The sequence below is a fragment of the Amblyomma americanum genome, chromosome 1 (genome assembly GCF_052857255.1).
Source record: "Amblyomma americanum isolate KBUSLIRL-KWMA chromosome 1, ASM5285725v1, whole genome shotgun sequence".
Classification (NCBI taxonomy): domain Eukaryota; kingdom Metazoa; phylum Arthropoda; class Arachnida; order Ixodida; family Ixodidae; genus Amblyomma; species Amblyomma americanum.
The window spans coordinates 195443582-195461957 of NC_135497.1; the positions used below are offsets into that span (position 1 = coordinate 195443582).

At 42.6% G+C, this 18376-nt stretch overlaps 1 protein-coding gene across 1 annotated transcript in view; it reads left to right on the forward strand.

The window, feature by feature from the left end:
• Nucleotides 1-18376, forward strand: part of LOC144114450 (protein odr-4 homolog) — a 46548-nt gene that overhangs the window by 5403 nt on the left and 22769 nt on the right. Inside the window, exons 3-7 of the mRNA XM_077648195.1 lie at nt 2856-2951; nt 8103-8206; nt 12099-12135; nt 12512-12820; nt 16734-16871. Coding sequence (XP_077504321.1) covers nt 2856-2951; nt 8103-8206; nt 12099-12135; nt 12512-12820; nt 16734-16871 — 684 coding nt within the window. The remainder of the gene's footprint in view (nt 1-2855; nt 2952-8102; nt 8207-12098; nt 12136-12511; nt 12821-16733; nt 16872-18376) is intronic.

Below are 18376 nucleotides of genomic sequence, written 5' to 3' on the forward strand. Positions count from 1 at the left end.
CGCAGTGGCGCAGTGGTTAAGCAATGCGCCACTGCGCCGACAGCCACCAGTGGGTCTTGTGAGACCCAGGTTGCTCTTCCCGAGAAACGGCTCATGACCGGTGATTCATTTAACTGCCACATGCCGCTGTGGGCAGTTTGCTCACAATCTGGTGGGAAGGTTGTGACATCAGCGCGTGCTCCCGCGAGTTTTGTTTTGCCGTTCATATTGTATTTTATGTAGTGCACTTGATTTGTAAATGATGAGAGTGGTTTTATTTGGGGCTTTAGGGCCTTTGCAACATACTTCAAAGATATTTTACCAAATGTGCCTGCAGATTTTTGAATATGATGATGTCAAGGAAGGCCACGCCCCGTTTTAGGGCTTTTTCAGTGTTCTTTTATATTTTGTTATTGCAAGCTGAATAAAAAAACCTTAAAAAAAATATGAACTGCAAGCTCTGCTATAAAAAAAAACAGAACTTAGAACAAGTGTAATGTTCAGCACGTCCCACGTCTGCCTCCGCTTCTTGTTCTCATGCAACTGCTTTCTCTAGTGGCACAGCACGAGAGGCCTAACTTGAAAGGCCACGTAAAGTGCAGTGTATTATGTACGCAGCTGAAAACCGAAAAAATGGTAGTTAAGAACATATGCAACAGTTTGTATATATTAATTTTTTGTAATTAATTTCTGGCTCAGTGCAGCAGCTTATTTTTGTTTTGCTTGTATTCTTTTTTGTGCTGCCAACATATTTAGCCGCTAAATTTTCGAAAAGTTTGCACACACAACTCGGGCAGTTTTTTCGTTGAAAAGTGTAACGAATAAGCTACAATATCATGCATTGCAATGTGTGATGCGTTTGGCGATTCTCATAAAAAGAACTTTCAATGCACCCAAATTCAGCCATTTTTGTGCGGTACGGAAAGAGTTAAGTGGTTGAAAGTTGTCAGCTGGGGTTCTCTTGATTCATGAAATTCTACTACCTGCTTGGTACAGTATTTTTACGCACTGCATGAGTCATGTTTTTAGTGCAGTGCACCCCTCTTCTGCAATTATTTGAGCCAGCTTAAAGTGTTACGAAGGGAAACAGGAAGCTGTGGTACACTGATAGATTTCCCTTTGGGAACCCCACCAGTGTTTCTGCTGTGTGAAAACATGATTATGTCGGTGAAAAACTGAATTTGACGTTCTCGCTTTCCTTCACCATTTACAGCCTCATGCAACGTGGGAGAAGTGTTCCCTCATTTTTATGCGTAACCTTCCAGTTTTTCAGTTAATCGTACGAAACAAATGCAAATGAAACTAGTTGGCGTGGCGATCAGGCGGCCTTTTCTCATAGTATATTCTCATCAGACCACAGCAAAACTTTGGTGTGTCAGTGCTAATGCAAGTAAGTTTCTCAAGTCTGGGTGTTCTCGTGCATGTATACACAAAACTTTGCAGCCATGGGTTCTACAGTTCTGACTGTATGAATTTTCTCCATGGTGTCTACTACGACTCTCTCTACCAGCAGAAACATGCAACATCTTATGATGCCCATGTAGTAGAATACGCTGCACAATGCATATTTAAATCAAAATTACAAGTAATCTCATGGTAACGCATGAGAAACTTAGGAGTTACTTAGCTGCTGGGAGCAGACATCTGATTTAGACAAAGCAATCTGATTGGAACTGCTCAGAGTGCCCCTGTTGTTACACAGTTCTTGAAAAACCAACTTTGATAAAGTACAGTGGAATGGACTTCAGTAGTAGTTAAGCTGCAGAAATGATTTGCCTTTTAAAATAATTTCATGAAAGTCAAATGTGTACTGTAATGTATGCTAGGTCTGACAAGAATATTTCAACAGATGGTGCTACCATTCTATTTACCACGCTTCATGCTGAGAGACATGGAGATCTCAATGTTCGGAAGGAATGCAAATGACACTGAGAGCTTGCACTTCTGAAGCTGCTGTGAATCACTGCTGTGCACAGGCCTATGGCGGCATGCGAAGCAAGTGACGCTTTGCATTTTTGTATTTTACCACCTGTCTTGCTCCTTTTCTTCTTTTTTGATGGTACTTGCTACAGGCCCGTTGAAATAATGTTTCATGTAAAATTGAAGTACTAATCATTTCTGGCAAAAGAGTTCCTTGACCGAGCGCAGTTGTTGTAGTGGGTGTTGGACTGTGTCTCTCTCCTGTCACTTTTACATAATTTTCTAGCGAAAGCCCTACTTTATGACCAAAGCTGCAAAAGCTGATTCATCGCCGAAGCCTTGGCATTGAACAAAATGAATAAACAAATAAATAAAATATTGTTGCGACTGGAATTCGAACCCGCGGTGTCGCGAACAGATCAGCTTCGCTGGCCACTGCACGAGAGCACTATGCTATCGCCACAGCCAATCACGCCTCGTGTTGAATGCAATGCGCTGTCATGCCGTGCATTGCATATCGTCGTCTTCACCAACTTCCATCTGCGGTGCGAACAGATCAGATCAGCTTAAGCTGAGTCTAATATCGTCAACAAACGTGCTGACGAGCTAGCAATGCAAAACCGTGAGCCAATCAGGCTTACCACATGCTTTCACATGTCCACTCAGTTTAACTACGTTAAAAACCTACCATTTTTTACTCTGCAAGCTTTCTGCTCACTAAAAATTACATATTTGCAACCTTGAGATAATAATCTCTGTCTTGCCGAGCCTAGTGTCCTCCTTTAGTGTCCCTTTCAGTTGGATACTCTATATATGCTGACAAAAGTTGGGATACTGTTATTGTTTTTATCTACGTTTGTTTATGTTAGTTGCCATGAAATACACTTGCGTCATGCTTTGAATAGAATTGTATTGTTTCATTTGACATTGATTGCTTTTCGTTTGTGTCATTACAGGTAACACGCATGCTTCCAGGAGGCATGGATGTGCTTGGTCTGTTTGTTGTTGGTACGCCTGAGGAATTGGCAGCTGTTCAGACCAAATTTAGGCAGGTAGGTTGCATTTTGGGTTTGCGTCTGCCTAGAAATGGCCACTGTCAGTCAGACTGTATTTTTCTTCCAGGCTGTGCTGATTTACGTCCGCCTAATTAAGAAACATGATGTTGGAGCAAGTGTGTTTTAGGTTGCACAGTTTTTTGCTGGTGTAGCTAATAGCGAGAGAATTTACATTTTGTTGAAATGATGGCGTCATGTATTTACACACATAATGGATGCACTTTTTTTCTCCAAAAATCTCTTCCTGTCTGTTCTTAGATAGGTTCACGTGGTTGCAATATGCATTCAAGGACGAACCACCAGCAAGCCCACCGTTCCCTGTGTCGCGAATTGGTACGCGTCCCCGACTTTCCGAAGGGGAATGCTATCGCGTGCAGGTTCGAACAAGACAAGAGAACGAAGATATCAAACAAAATGAAGCCGTTTTTATAATTTAAAGGAAAAGAGCTGATACGAAACGAAAGCAAGTAACACACTCTCAACATGCATACAACACTACAGAAATAAAGGAAAGATTTCAACAGGTACTGAGCGTCTCAGGTGAAGCGGGGATGCCTTGCAGACAGGGCGGAACGCTGGTTGATGAACTACAACGTGTTGTGTCGCAGGTGTTGCGTCTACGGAAGTGGTGAAAGAGAGCTAGGCGCTATTAGGAGCAGAGAGGAACACAGGGAGACGCCGGTGGTCTCCCGTCAACAGCCTGAAGAACTTGGCAGCAGCAGGAGAACCATAGCCAGGTCTCGTCGACGGCGTCGCGAAACGCCGGAGGCTTCAAGCAGGCTATCCTAGGGTGCCTTTAGGCAGCACGGACCCTCAGTCCATCGGCTGCCACCTCCACACTTGCAGAGAATGCCGGAGGCTTGTGTAAGCGATCCAAGGGAGGTCCACGGCAGCACGGACCCAATGTCTGATGGCTGCCACCTCCACGCTTGAAAGGAACGCAGTAGGCTTGCGTCGTTGATGCAAGGGAAGTCACGGCAGCACGGACCCAACGTCTGACGGCTGCCACCTCCGCGCTTGAATGACCCGATCTCCGCTGCATTTTCTTCCTTTGCACCTCGGTTTTCTGACGTGCCAGCTCTCCGCTCCTCGTGCTCGCGATGCTCTTTGTCGCCGTCGCCTCGCACACACCCTTCGCACGCTCACACGCGCAACGCTGGGCTGGCACGCGCAGAGCTCCGCTGTCGAACACACCACTGTCGATGCACCACGTTCACAAATCCTCCGACGATCTTTTGTGCACCTCACACCCTGTTACCTAAACAGCGATGCACTTTGTGATCACCCCGCCGCGGTGGCTCAGTGGTTACGGTGCTCGGCTGCTGACCCGAAAGATGCGGGTTCGATCCCGGCCGCGGTGGTTGAATTTCGATGGAGGTGGAATTCTAGAGGCCCGTGTACTGTGCGATGTCAGTGTACATTAAAGAACCCCTTGTAGTCGAAATTTCTGGAGACCTTCACTACGGTGTCCCTTATAGCCTGAGTCGCTTTGGGACGTTAAACCCCCATAAACCAAACCAACCCAAGCACTGTGTGACCAAGTGAGGTTTCTGCTGGTTCTTGAATTCCGCAAATAAAAGGTGAGATAGAGAGGTCCTGACATATGACAAGTGGCGCTTTATAGATGTGCATTGTTGTTTCGGAATTCGAAAAAAGGGCACTTGCTAGCATTCACTATCACCATCAGGAGACAGTGGCAAAACAAAGGGAAGCATTTATTATGCGAGGGGAAAAATGGGTCTTTTTGACACGCAGATTGTGGGGTGCATCCATCTTGTGAGTAAATACGGTATATGCATCAAGCCATTGGCTCTTTAGTGGCTGGTAACTATGTGGACTAGAAAACTCCTTTCTAATATTTGACCTGTGGCCTAGTTTCTAGTCCATTAAAATGGTGTAGTATTTTCTTCGTTACAGTGCAGAAAGATATGAAAACTTTACCATGTTGACTGAGAAAGGTATTGCACCACGTACTATTAGGATTTCAGGATAAAGCGTATATTTGGCATAGCCTTTTCTGGCATAATAGACAACAGCTGCTTTATTGTTACTTCATTCTGCATTCTGCATAGAGGCCTTCGTTTTTGCTAGCTGAGGTAATATTTAGGTTTCCCACAACACTAAGTCACAGCATGCCTTGCATGATCAGTTCTAATGGCTCTATTCATTCGGCTATATATATATATGTATATATATATATATAGGGAAAATTTCTTTTTTTTTGCCAGAACTGGGCAGCGACATCGGTACACCCTCGTTTTTGATGGCAACCATTTTTTGGGGAAAAAGAAGCGATAAAAAAAGGATTTTTATTCGGCCACGGTGGCAGCCGCCCACCACGGAGCTCAACAAGGGAGATGGGTCAAGAGCTTGCGAACAAGTCTTGCCAACCCCAGCTGTACACCCCAACTACAACCTTTGTTCGTAAACTTCCGAGACTGAGTCCATTAAAAAAATGCGTTTAACATATAAATCATTTGTGTAGCACCCTTTCGAAATAGTCTCCTTTACTGTCTATACACAGCTTCCAACACTTCTTGAGGTCTTGAAAACAGTTGGAAAACGCTTCTTTTGGCAGGGCTGTCAGCTCCTTTGTCGTGGCGTATTGAGTGGCCTCCACGCTCCCCATCCAGTGACCTTTTAGGGCTCTCTTGACACAACGAAACAAGAAAAAATCGCATGGGGAGAGGTCAGGCGAGTATGGCGGACGGGGAAGTACAGTAATGCTGTGCTTGGCGGAAAATTTTGTGACGCTGAGAGCAGTGTGTGGCCTTACGTTATTGTGGCTAAGGCTCCATTGTCCAGATGCCAATAAGTCAGGGCTACGGCATCGCAGTGCATCACGCATGTGTTGAAGCACGTGGATATAAAACTCCTGATTCACCGTCCGCCCTTGTGGGACGAACTTGTGGTGCATGACACCTCTGACATCGAAAAACACTATCAGCATTGCCTTTGTTTTGGTCTTCTGTCGCTGCACCTTTCTCGACGCCGGAGAGCTTGTGGACTGCCATTCGGCGCTGTGCCTCTTTATTTGAGGATCGTATTGAAAACGCCATGTTTCGTCTTCAGCAAAGATGCTGTCGACGAATGCAGCATCCTTCTCTGCCTCGGAGAGCAAATCAGCACTCACTGATGCCCGCGTGTCCTTCTGGTCCTCTGTGAGGGGGTGCGGCACAAGTCTGGCATTCAGCTTTTGTTTCCCCAAGTTCTCACACAAAATTTGGTGGCATGTTGTCTTACTAATGTCGAGAGCATCTGATAGCATGCAGACTGTAATGGTGCGGTCTTGCTGTATGATTTCCCTGATCCGAGCCACGTTGTTTTCATTCCGTGAGGTTGAAGGGCACCCCTGCCTTGTGTTGTCTTCCACCGACATTCTCCCTGAAACGAACCTCTTGTGCCACTCGAAGACTCGCGCCCGTGATAATGTCTCATTGCTGTAAGCATCATGAAGGAGCTCATACATCTGTGTGGCTGTCTTGCCAAGCTTCTCACAGAATTTTATGTTTACACGCTGTTCGAGGTGGACATCCATCTCTCCACATTCACTCACAGTAAAATGCGCAAACGACTAGTGACAACATATTTTTCTACATGTAGGGCCATCTAGCGGCTGTCACAGCAATTAACATAAATAGCTCAGGTTAGCCAGAAAAGATGGCACTACGCATACGCACCAACATTTCTCATTTCTAGAGAAGAAAATAAATCAGTCTCGAAAATTTACAGACAAAGGTTGTGTGTGTGTGTGTGTGTGTGTGTGTGTGTGTGTGTGTGTGTGTGTGTGTGTGTGTGTGTGTGTGTGTGTGCGTGTGCGTGCGTGCGTGTGTGTGTGGGGAGGGCGGGGGGGGGGGGGGGGGGGGGTGTGTGCTTCTTGGGCACATTGTCAACACGTGTATGTAAATTTTTTGTTAGTTTTGGTTACTGCTGAGGTATAATGTACCGCAAATCGCTGGAGCTTAAATTTCGAACCCTTCACGACAATTTGCCTGGAGCCGTCTCAAGCCAAGAATGCAAAATGAACTGCTTTTAATGTGAACACCTCCACAATTTATGTAAATGCCACTGTGGCTCCAGGCAGTGCATTATTTTTGCTTATGTTGCAGGCATCAGTGCTTTGAGGTCTAAAATAATGCATATTGCTTATATAATGACTTCTTTTGACAAAAATGAGTATCAAAAGTATATTTGAGACCCTGAAATCAGTGTAGAATCACAATGTGAACATACGAGGACCCGACAATAGTAATTGCATATTTAATCATCAGGGTGGGTGGAATTTTTTTTTCTTTGCAATCTAGGCGTGAGCCTGAAAAGGGTCTGAAGATTTGAAAAATTTCCTCCCCCTGGATATTAACTTGTGACTGAAGAGGGTGTAGTTCTTATATGTAGTGAATTACCACTTGAACAACTGCCACTTGAGGAAAATTCCATGAAATCTCCCATTGAAACTCTCTCATATCGGATGCAAATGTGTTTCAGTTGAACCAATTTTAGCACATTGAAACTTTCAGTCCAGTGGACATTTTATGAATCATTAACCTACTGCTTCCAGGCCAGAATGTATCGTCTAGACATATATGTAGTCATTTTCATCGTCAAAACTTTGGCCACTGCAGTTATGAAACAGTGCAGCTTGCAAAACTTTGCGGCACCTTACTTTAGTTGCATTGAAACCTTGGGATGCTGTATATGCCAGCTTTAGGTAACGTTATATGACTGCCTTGTAGCTTGAGTAGTAGTTAAACAGATTATCTGAAAAATCTGCTTTAGAAGAAAATGACAGGTTAATTTTAGTAAAGAGGTGCTAATATGTCCATCGAAGTTGAAAGGGCTTGCTGCCCAGGTGGCACTTGCACCTGAAAACGTGCTTAGAAGCACGGATGAACTCATCTGCCAGGACACATTACATGCCTGCAGTTTTCAGCATTGTAGAATAAATGCATTTAGAGACTGTTAATGCTCGTTATTTGCTTAATTTCATAAAAATGAGTGGCTGCATGCTTACTTAAGTTCAGCAAACACTCACTCAAGTGAACATGGGGTAAGGTTGAGAAATGAAAATGAGGATTTTGTGTATTTTATTTAATCTTGTTGCTTTCTTTGTTCATTGACATCACTGCTTTTTGGCCTTGTCTTGGCAAGGTGTTGTTTGCTGTATTCAAAGTCATTGCTAAGGACCAGAGGACGTCATTGAACTCCGAGATTACCGACAGAATCCAGCTTCAGATCTGCGCTGTGACAAGAAAGTATCCTTTCTGATGAACCAGATTAAAAATGCACTGTTTTGTTTTCAGCTGTTGTTAATCTACAGAGCTTCATGTAAAGAATATTAGAGGACAGTTTCATGTTGCAATTATCCGGTCATTGCAGGAGTGAAAAGAAGTACATGGATCTTAAGAGCTGGTTTGTAAGCGTCTTATGGCTTTTTATACTTTATTGCATGTCAAGGATACTACATTTCTAAGGTTCAAAACATTCTTTGTGACTGAAAATTATGTGCAGTTATTGTGACTATGTAGTTCAATTGAATGGGCACAGAGTTTATTTTCTTGGCACAATATTTGCTATTTTCTAAACCACAAATGAAGCTGGCTCTGTTGATCAATGTGCTTCCCATCATTTGCATGCTGGATGCGCTGTCATATTGGTGGGTCTTGCTGTCATTGGTGCCAGATTTTCCCATGATGTTGTTATCGTGAAATTCTAAGGCTAAGAGCATGTTTGAAATTTATGTGACAAAGATACTCGCATTTAACTTTTTAAAATTGTTCTGTGGCAGATAATTCTGAGCTTTCAATCTAATGGGGCTGAGGAGAGGGGCACGTCACAGCTATCTTATTGGCATTATGAACAAAGAATGCAATGTTTGCATACAGGGTTTTGTACTGGAATGTCTTTAATCCCAGTTCTTGATGTAATACTTAGAAAACAGTTCAGTTTTCGTGCAGCTGCAGTGAAAAAACAATGCTTCTTGTTCGGACTGGCTCACACTGTCCACATTTGCATGTACCATATTATATTTAGAAAAGCGAAGTATATATGTTTTTTTGGATTACAATTATTGATTTTGAAGCAACAAAGAGGTGAAAGCAATTTTGAGCTGCTTAAGGGGGGAGCCTGGTCTTGGAAGAGAAAATTTTATGAATGTAGGCATAATTATAAAATCTTCAGTAACCATGTATTTTTGCATGCTGATTCTAAATATGTCATTTAATTTCATGTAAAACAATTTCTTGAGCACTTATGTAATCTTTATGCAAGTATTTCGTGAAGAGCTTTGAAGAAAATTTTTAACAGAAACTCTGAAATGTATGATACCAAGAATGCAATAAAGGTACAATTATCATCCTGGCTCTCACAGAACTTGAGTTATAAGGTACTGAAGCTGCCACTTCAGAAACAGGAACACACACTTATTTGCATTTTTGTAGCGACAACTTCAATACCCTATAGCTTATGTTCTGAAGACAGTTTTACCTATGCATTCCTTGGTGTCAAGAGAACCCAATGGCATGCATTTCAGCAAGTTCCCTGCAGCATATCTTTTTCAAAACTCTTCACTAAATACATGCTTAAAAATTACATAAGTGCTCAAGGAATTGTTTTACATTACATGAAATTAAATGACATATTTAGAATCAGCACACAAAAATAAATGTTCCCTGAAGATTTGTTAACTGTGACTTCATTAATAAATTTTTTTTTCAAGACCAGGCTGCCCTTCAATAAAGATGTGACGTGCTACAGTATGCACCTAAGGATTAAAAAAAAAAAATCAAGACGGAGCATTTGTCCAGAACATTCATTAAGAGCATAAAAAAATTCTGAGGGCACTTAACAAGCTTTCGCACCCCCCCTTCCCACGCGAAGTGGTCTCCCCCAAGGTTGCGCATGCGTACTTCGTGCACAGTCTGTCCGTGGTTAAATCTGTTTACGTGGAGGAATGCAAAAGATTGTCTTTGATCCCGATTTTTTTTTGTCTTATAACGTGGGGCATGGCATTTTGTCATTTCCAGTTACGATATACTACACCACTTCGATATTTGCAATTGCGACGTACTACACATCATTGTTTCCGGTTACTTCAGCGCTTCGGTATTCCAGTTACGACATACTACACCACTTCGTCATCACAGTTTTATTATGAAAATGGGTTTTTGAGGAAAGGAAAGGGCGCATTAGTTCTCACATCTCCACATCGGTGGACACCTGAACTGTGCTTAAAGCATGCAACTGAAGGTGTGTATGTCATCGGTCTGAATCCCTCCAACTTTACTAAAACATGTAAGCTATATGCAAAGAGAAATTATGGTACCACCCGGAATGCTGCACAAGGAACGGTTGCTCAAAATTTTGGTGCGAATGTAGTTTGGAATGCTGCCACCACATTGAGGTCAGCCAGTGATGCCATCGCTGGGATTTCATCTACACTTTCATGGATTAGCGGTTGGGGATTGGGGTATGTTCTAAAAACTGGCATGTAACATCACATTACATTGTTATCATGTGACTTGGTATGATGTCATATTACATCGTCGTCATGTGACTTGGTATGACATCACATTACATCGTTGTCACGTGACTTGGTATGATGTCATATTACATTGGTGTCACGTGACTCGGTATGATGCCGACTCGTAACGTCACATGTTCCTGTTTTCTGCAAACAAATGACCTTGAACTGAGCCATTTAATGCTTTCGTATGAATAAAGTGTAGCTCCCTTCATGTTGGCCTATGTGGCAGGTACTTCAGTACTCATAGTATATGATGGCGTCTTCAGTTCTAGCTTGTGCTGGTTCATTTGTTCCTATTACTGCTGCATGCTATTTCTTGTGGTCTATCACTTACCTACCAGTACACCTCACACAACATGGCTGGATTTATAAGTAGTGAAAACTCAGAGTTGCAATGTAAAAACATTGAAAATTTATGTTTGACATTGTGAGGGCATGTTATTGTGGCTTCGCTGAGGTGCTGAGGGCAAACTGTGCCATGACAACTTCTGTATTGATATTGAAGTTAGTGCATGCTGTGATCCTTTGTTTGTTATCATGGCACAAAGATAATCCAAGGTCAAGCTGTGGGGTTCCCATTAACAGTCACATTTTTTTTTTTCATGAAATGGGTACGAAAATCCTCATTTGTGGTACTCATGCTGCCATTTGTTGGCAAGCCAAGAAAATGCTTTGGATAAGCCCAACTTGCCTTAAACTGGACGCAGAGCCATAATGACAGTCGGCTTATGACGAGCCTGGCCCGTCCAAGTCCGCCAGGGGGTTAAGTCATTAGTGGGGTTGAATGGGGCTGAAAGCGACTGCCAATGGCATGTGAGGGTTAGGCCATCAAGATGTGTTCCCAACAGTGCTCAAATTTTTGGCTGAGACTAACTGGTGTGATTCTTGAGACTAATTTCTTACCAAAGACCTTGCCTCTTAGTGAACTGTTGTAAGAGCCACAGAAACAGATGCCACTGAAGACAGTGACAGGCTGTTTGCACAGACTTGTCTAACTGGTGTGACTCTTGAAACTAATTTCTTTCCAAGGTGTTTACCTCTTAGTGAACTGTTATAAGAGCCACAGAAACAGATGCCACTGAAGACAGTCACAGGCTGTTTGCACAAACTTGTTTTTACTAACGATATGTCATGGTTCAGGCCCTGAGTACGGCCTTTTGTGATTGAAAATTATTGCAGGAAATAGTAAACTTAGATGTGAGGATGTATTTGTTGTTTTGATTTTTTTCTGGGCTGAAGAAAATTGTTTTAGTTCAGTTTTGTTTTGTTTTGTATTTAATTTTTCTTTGTGCTCTACACCCTGCTTGCAGGAAGTTTCAGCCACATTAATATTTCAGCCTCACTCATGAAAGGGGCTAGCAAGGGTGACAATGGTAGAGGTGACATGAAATAAAGTATCTCCTGTCATCATGTGCCTTTGTTTCTTGTACATTAATAATTAGTTTGTTGAATTGTAAATTCTATCATGCTTTTGCATAACTCTTAAGAGAATGTTACTATGTGCGCTCTTCAAGAGCTAACATGAGGGCCAGGCAGGCAAAAAATGTGCAGAAATACTGTCTTTTCGTAGGAAATTAAATGCAAAATTAGTAGAATATACTTTCCCTTGACTTCTTTATCAGGATAACATGCAAGACTTTTGATGTTTTGGACCACAAAGTAAGTGTGCTGACCTTGTTGTTGCATGTGTTAAAGTAAGCAAATTTATTACCTTTTATTTATTACCTTATTGACTAATTTTTATGGTGTGCCCTGTGGAATGTCAATGTTTCACGTAGGAGTCATGTTATGCCACTAATAAGCTAAATTTAAGCCTGAGCAAACTTTATGCATTTTGCTTTATGCTTTCATGCATACTCACGACCATGAAGTGATGCTCACTGTGTGTGGTCAGGCAGTGTTTTACTTATAGCGGGAATTTCTAGCAGCTTGTAGTAGTGCAGTAGTTGTGTGCACCCATCAGTAGTGGATGGCTCACTGCTTGAGGCCACTGAGGCCAAATGTAAGATACTTTCTGAGTCAGATGTTTTGGCAGTGTGCTGCACGACCTGCTGACTGGAAGCCTGCAGTGGGGGCCTGTGCATGGCACCGGCTGGAGGCATCGCTGAGCCTGGACCTGTGGGTGGCACTGAGTGAGGAGCGCTGCCGTCAGGGGCTCCTGCGCCAAATCCAGGTGGGCCTGGAGCCCTTTATGCGGGGCCTGCATGATGCTCGGGCCCTGCTTAATGGGGAGGCCCGACCACCTGATGAGCCTCTGGCTGCTGCCACTGACAGACGCCGCTCACCACGTGCCACCAAGGATGCCCCCCAGAGCCTTTTTCTGGTTGACCTGTTGCTTCCTCTGGTGAGTGTTGCCTGATTTGGCATGGTGCACTTTGAAGAAAGAGAATGGTTTCTGGCACTTGGTATAGTTTGCTGTCATGATGGCCTACTTCTTGTTCAAGAATGAGACCTTACTGACTTTGGTGTGTGAAACTATCCCGTTTTGTGGGTGTCGGCACTACTGGCCGAGTTGAATTGAAATTTATTTATCTTCACACATTTTAAGAAAAGTACAGAAGCTAAAGGTGTGCAGTGTGCAACAAAGACTTGTACCTACTGTTCTCAGCATTATGCAGTGGACGAGAGGAAGGGTAAATTAAATTCAGCACTGCAGTAGAACTTGCTATAGTAGAAAAGGAGAAGAAAGCTTAGTATTTCAGGTTACTACCCACTCTTTAGTCTCTTGACATAAGGTATCTTCAACATGCTTTTGAACATGTGTGGGCTTGTGCAGTTTGCATGCTGTATGCAGAGCCTCGGCTGATCTTTTGGATGTATTCTAAGCAACTGCTGCTGAGACCATGCAGAAGTGGTTGGGTTACCCCCTGCACTTACCCTTAGATTGGATGAGCAACCTTTTCAGTTGCTCATCTAAGCTTAGTTGTTTGCATGGGTGCAGGACGTCTGATCTCTCACTTGAAGAATGTCTGTGTTTCTCTGATCATTGAGTTTCCTGTAAAGAATCAAGAAAATCATGTAGCTACTAATCTTCAGACGCTTTAGACTACTTTCAACTTTCTTGGAATTTCCTACCGCATCATTCCTGATGGCGAGTACTGGAGAATAGTAATAGCCACTTAAGCCATGGGGTTCAGGCTTAAAGGGACCTGCAGTTGGCTAATTAGAATAAAAAAAAGGTGCAAAACACATTTCCACTTCATGGTGGCTCTCTGTGGTTGGCACATTTCGTGGGTGAAAGCCTCTGGAAAGACTGCTGAACCATGTACTACATTGTACACTACATTGTCTTTTAAGGTATTCTGCTAGTAGCCATTTGTCAATTTGTAAAAGTGAAGTTCATGTAAGTTCAAGCATCCTTTTTAGAAATATGAACCTTCCAGCCATTTTCAACGAAGGAGGCATTATCAACTCTTTTCTTACCATGCGAAAATGGCAATGTCAGGGTGGTGTGCATAAAAATTTTTTTTCACCCATTGATATAAATTTTTTTATTTATTGCAGCACATCATATTGTAGCCAATAGAATTCTCTTTTTAATGATATAAAAACATTATATGTTTCCTCCAAAAGAAAAAAATGTTTGATTGGCAAAATTTTTGAGACATGCACAAGAAGTCATAAAAATATTAAGCATAATCAGTCGGAAAATGGGAGAATAAAAAACTAGAATATATGTTTTATGTGTTGCTATTCCAAGAATGAGTATTCAAAGTTACAGAACTCTTCATGGTAAACTTTTCAGTCAGCAAAAAAAAAAACTCAGAGTCTTGCACGCAGCACCTTGGGCTACTCTGCAGTGCAGTGCCAAGGTGGACTCCGGGCCTACTTACACATAACTGTGTCCACTACACTGCTGGTAGCATGCTGGTAGCATGAAATCATTCAGAACATGTCCAGTACCTTCAGAGAGGCCCTGAAAGCAGTGAATCTCTTAGGCAACGGAGGAAATGAAAGTTAGACGGGCACCTGTTGATTGTCCAGACTGGGAGGAGCAATTGTCTCTGTCTGAATTAAAATAAGATGAATGCATGATTTCGCCATTTTGCGTTAACCTGTCGCTTGCATCTATAGAGTCAAGTGTCAATGCTGCAAAATCATGAGATGCGAAATCGCAAGAATGGTGTTGCTGCTGAGCAGGGTCAGTGCGAGAAGAGGATGCCGCCGTGGGTGCGATGCTTGTGCGATCGCTCCGTGCTGACAGGTTTCGTGCTAAGTCTGACAAAAATTAAGTCCAAAACAGTACTATCATTTTGCAACATAATATGGTTACTTGTCATGTGGTTACCTGTGGTTACCTGTAACATAATGGTGCTATCTGTCCGGAAGGAGCCCAGGTTGCTCAGAATGGGACATTTTGCACCATCGCTCAAATCGAACGATCTGAATAGGTGCAGTAAGAAAAGAGTTAAGGCTGATATCCTTTTGAAATGTGCTGGGCGCAATTTGAAACTCTGCATCAAAATGACCTAGATAAGCAGCAGTCTTATGGAGCAGAAATTATCTTGAAGGTGCACTAAAGAGGAATCTGAACTCTCCTTTTTACCGCAGGAACTCTATCTACACATTCCGGGCATTGTTAGAAACTTCGAAATATTGTCCTGTGTGGCTGATTGCCCTAATTAGACCTGATGATCTGATTAAACGTCCCGGCTCCCGCCCTTTTTTCAAATTAACGCAGTAGGTAGGCGGAGTCAACCAACGCGTGGAGTGCCTTTAAGCCAGTACAGAGGTGGCTTCGCTTTTGCTTTTTAGGTTTCTGTGAATAAATAGTTTCAGTCACAGACAATATAGACGCAAATTAGGCCCACAGAAATAAAAATACAGGTGGACTATTTGATTTACCTATCACTCCGCTGATCGCAGAGCAGCAAGCTGCCATGGGACTGGCTGATGCGTTGGTTGACTCTTCCTACCGACTGCATTGAGTTCAAAAAAAGGCGGGAGGCGGGACGTTAAATCCGATTTAATTAGGGCAATCGGCTGCACGGGACAATAATTCGAAGTATCTAAGAATGCCCGGAACTTGTAGGTAGAGTTCCCGCGGTAAAAAGACGAGCTCAGATTCCTTTTTAGTGCATCTTTAATTATTAGGATTGCATGCTTTGTTATATTTAGTGTATTTTAAGAGGAGTGAGAATCTAGTTCATGAGATCGTCATGTGAAACATCTGTGTATCTGCTGTGGTCCTCGGGAGAATTATGGTGTGAGAGTAGGTTTAAAATGGGTTGTATTAAGGTAACAGTGGTAATTGTGATCCCCATGACTATTTCTTGTTTTCAGTCAAAATCTTGTGAAAGATGGAAAGAGTTATTCGCACAAATATAGTTTTGCTGTGAATGGTATTGTTTCTTTTTTAACGGTGGAAAACAGTGCAAGGAAACATGTATGGAAGGAAGAAAACACAGTGTTTATTTCCTCCCGTCCATATTTCCTAGTGCTCTTTTCCACTTTTTAGAGATAGACACTAACTAGTCCAATAACAGCCTTTATTACAGGTATTGTTTTGTTGCAAAAAAATAATTGAATGCCATATTAGTGGCTTAGTTTGCAAATGTTTCAGCTTTGATGAGGTTCAGAAAAAAAAAAAAAAGCATACCTTATTAAATAACTATATTCAGTGTAATGTACACCAACCTTTCTGTTGCAAGTTCAGTATTCTGGCAAGAGCTAGAAGATAGCAAATTTTGCTGATGAAACAATTACCATTTTACGAGATGAAATTCGGTGTTTCCAAAACTCTGGGCCTAAGGGTGTAGTTTCTTTTTCAAGCATTTGTCACTTCTCACACAGTCATATTAATAAACAGTATTTTAAAGTGGTGGAGTCTTTTATGGAACATCATTTATGTATAAAATGACTCTATCCTGACTGTGTCATTTGAAACCTTCAGTGTAACACACCTAAGCTTGATAATAAAGATAAATGAAGCTAAGGAAAGCAAGGTAATCATGTTTTGTCTTCGTTTATCTCAACCCCAGTGAAATAAGATGTTGCAAAGATAACCTTTCTTATTTTTTATATATATTGTTCAATTTCTGCTGCCAGTTGTTGGGTACTGTTCCTGTGGTGGCTCTTAGTGTGTGCTCAATGGCTGAGATCTCAGCATTGATAATGAGATCACTGACTGCACTGTATGAGTTATTATAGGAGAGTTGAGGTTTTATTTTTTGGGGGTCGCTGTTGCAAGATGTGTACAAATCGGTAGTGAGGCTGCTTCCAGAGCAGTAATGATGTGCCTTTTTTTTGTGTCACAGGACTGCGGCAGTGGTGGAGGCTCACCTAGTATCCAAGTTCAGGGGCCGACATCCTGTGGGGCCAGCATGTCCATAGTGGGGACCATTCAGTGCAGAGGGTTCGTGCATGCCAAGGCCACAGTTCAAGAAGCCGTTAAGGTCAGCTCATGCACAAAAGCTTTTCAGTGTTAATCACAGCCTCCAAAATTTTCAGTGATACCACACAATTCCAAATGGCCACTGGGAGTATAGTTGTGAGACTGGCAGGAATACGCATGTGCACACAAAATACCTATCACTGCTAGTGCGGCATATGCTAGGCTTGTTGAAATGTTCACATGTTAATGCTACAGACAATTCTGGAAAAAGCAGCATATCTCTCGAGAGAAGCACGACAATGTGGATAAGAGTAGGCATGTGTTGCTCCAAACTTTGGCGGAAAGGGCATGCGTGCAATAAAAGGGAAGAGCTGTGCACTTTGGCACATGCATTCTGCAGCTGTCTTCTTTCATTTATTTTTTGTCTGTAGCTACTACATGTCAGTGAGAAGTTCCTGTTCAAAAATATATGCGGAAAAATGAACCATGGATTAGTTATGTGAAAACTATGGCACAAATGTCAGTAATAGTGAAAGGTGCTTTGTGTGTACAGTCAAACCTTGTTATAACGAACACGAATAGTATGAATTATTGGTATATAATACTGGTCCTAAATATTTTTAACAAACACGTGTATTCGGTACGTTATATGTCGAACGTGGTTCGCCAAAGTGGGCGGCAGGCTTTGCCTCACTACATGGATAACTGGCGGTGGTGCTGCAAGCGTTCGTGCTATTGTTCACGCTTTATCTCGCATTTGCCAGCAGCGCCACAGAAGATACTGCACTGCGAACAGCTAGTAGCCGTGAGGTCGACACCTCTTTGTGCCTCTCGCACCTGTCGATACTGCCCCGGAACCAGCGACACGGTCGGCTGTTGTAGCTTTCCAGCAGCCATCCTCTGTTCACACTGAATGTCTCAGAGCGGAGGTGGTGAAAACGGTGATAGCGTTAGTCCTGGTGTCAAGTTTTTTTATGAAACACCTCTGTAATTCAAGGAAGCCACCCTAGTTGGCGTTTGACCTGCCGCTGCTGCGTGCTATGAGGGGAAGCCGATCTAGCTAGCATTTTCCGCTCGGTTTGTGGCCTCCGCAGTCACCGCCAGTGGCTTCGAAATGAGGCTAAAGCTATGAAGAGGTCTCTCCCAGTTGCCGTTCTTTTGCTGACTAAATTTCGCTTCTTCAGCTTGAGTTTTTCGCAAAATTTTTTAATATGAATTTCGGCTATATCAAACTGTATTATGATTTTTGCCTATTTCCTACAGTGAGGTTTCACTGTATTTATTTTGTTGCGTTTCTCAGTGGCCCTCCTGGCTAGTTGGCACAATTGTCACAAGTTGAAAGGCATCGCTTATTCTTAAGCCCACATGCAGCTTTTACTGCACCTGATGTGTCTAAAAATTTTGGTATAAATACAGTGCGTATATGACTAGAAATTCTAGTATAATTACTGTAAAAATTTATATGTTGCTACATATGATGCGAAGTTTTACAGTATACCTGACTGATAATAACTTTGTCGGTCAGTGCTGCCTGGGTAAATAAAGCTTTATCATGTAAGCACATGA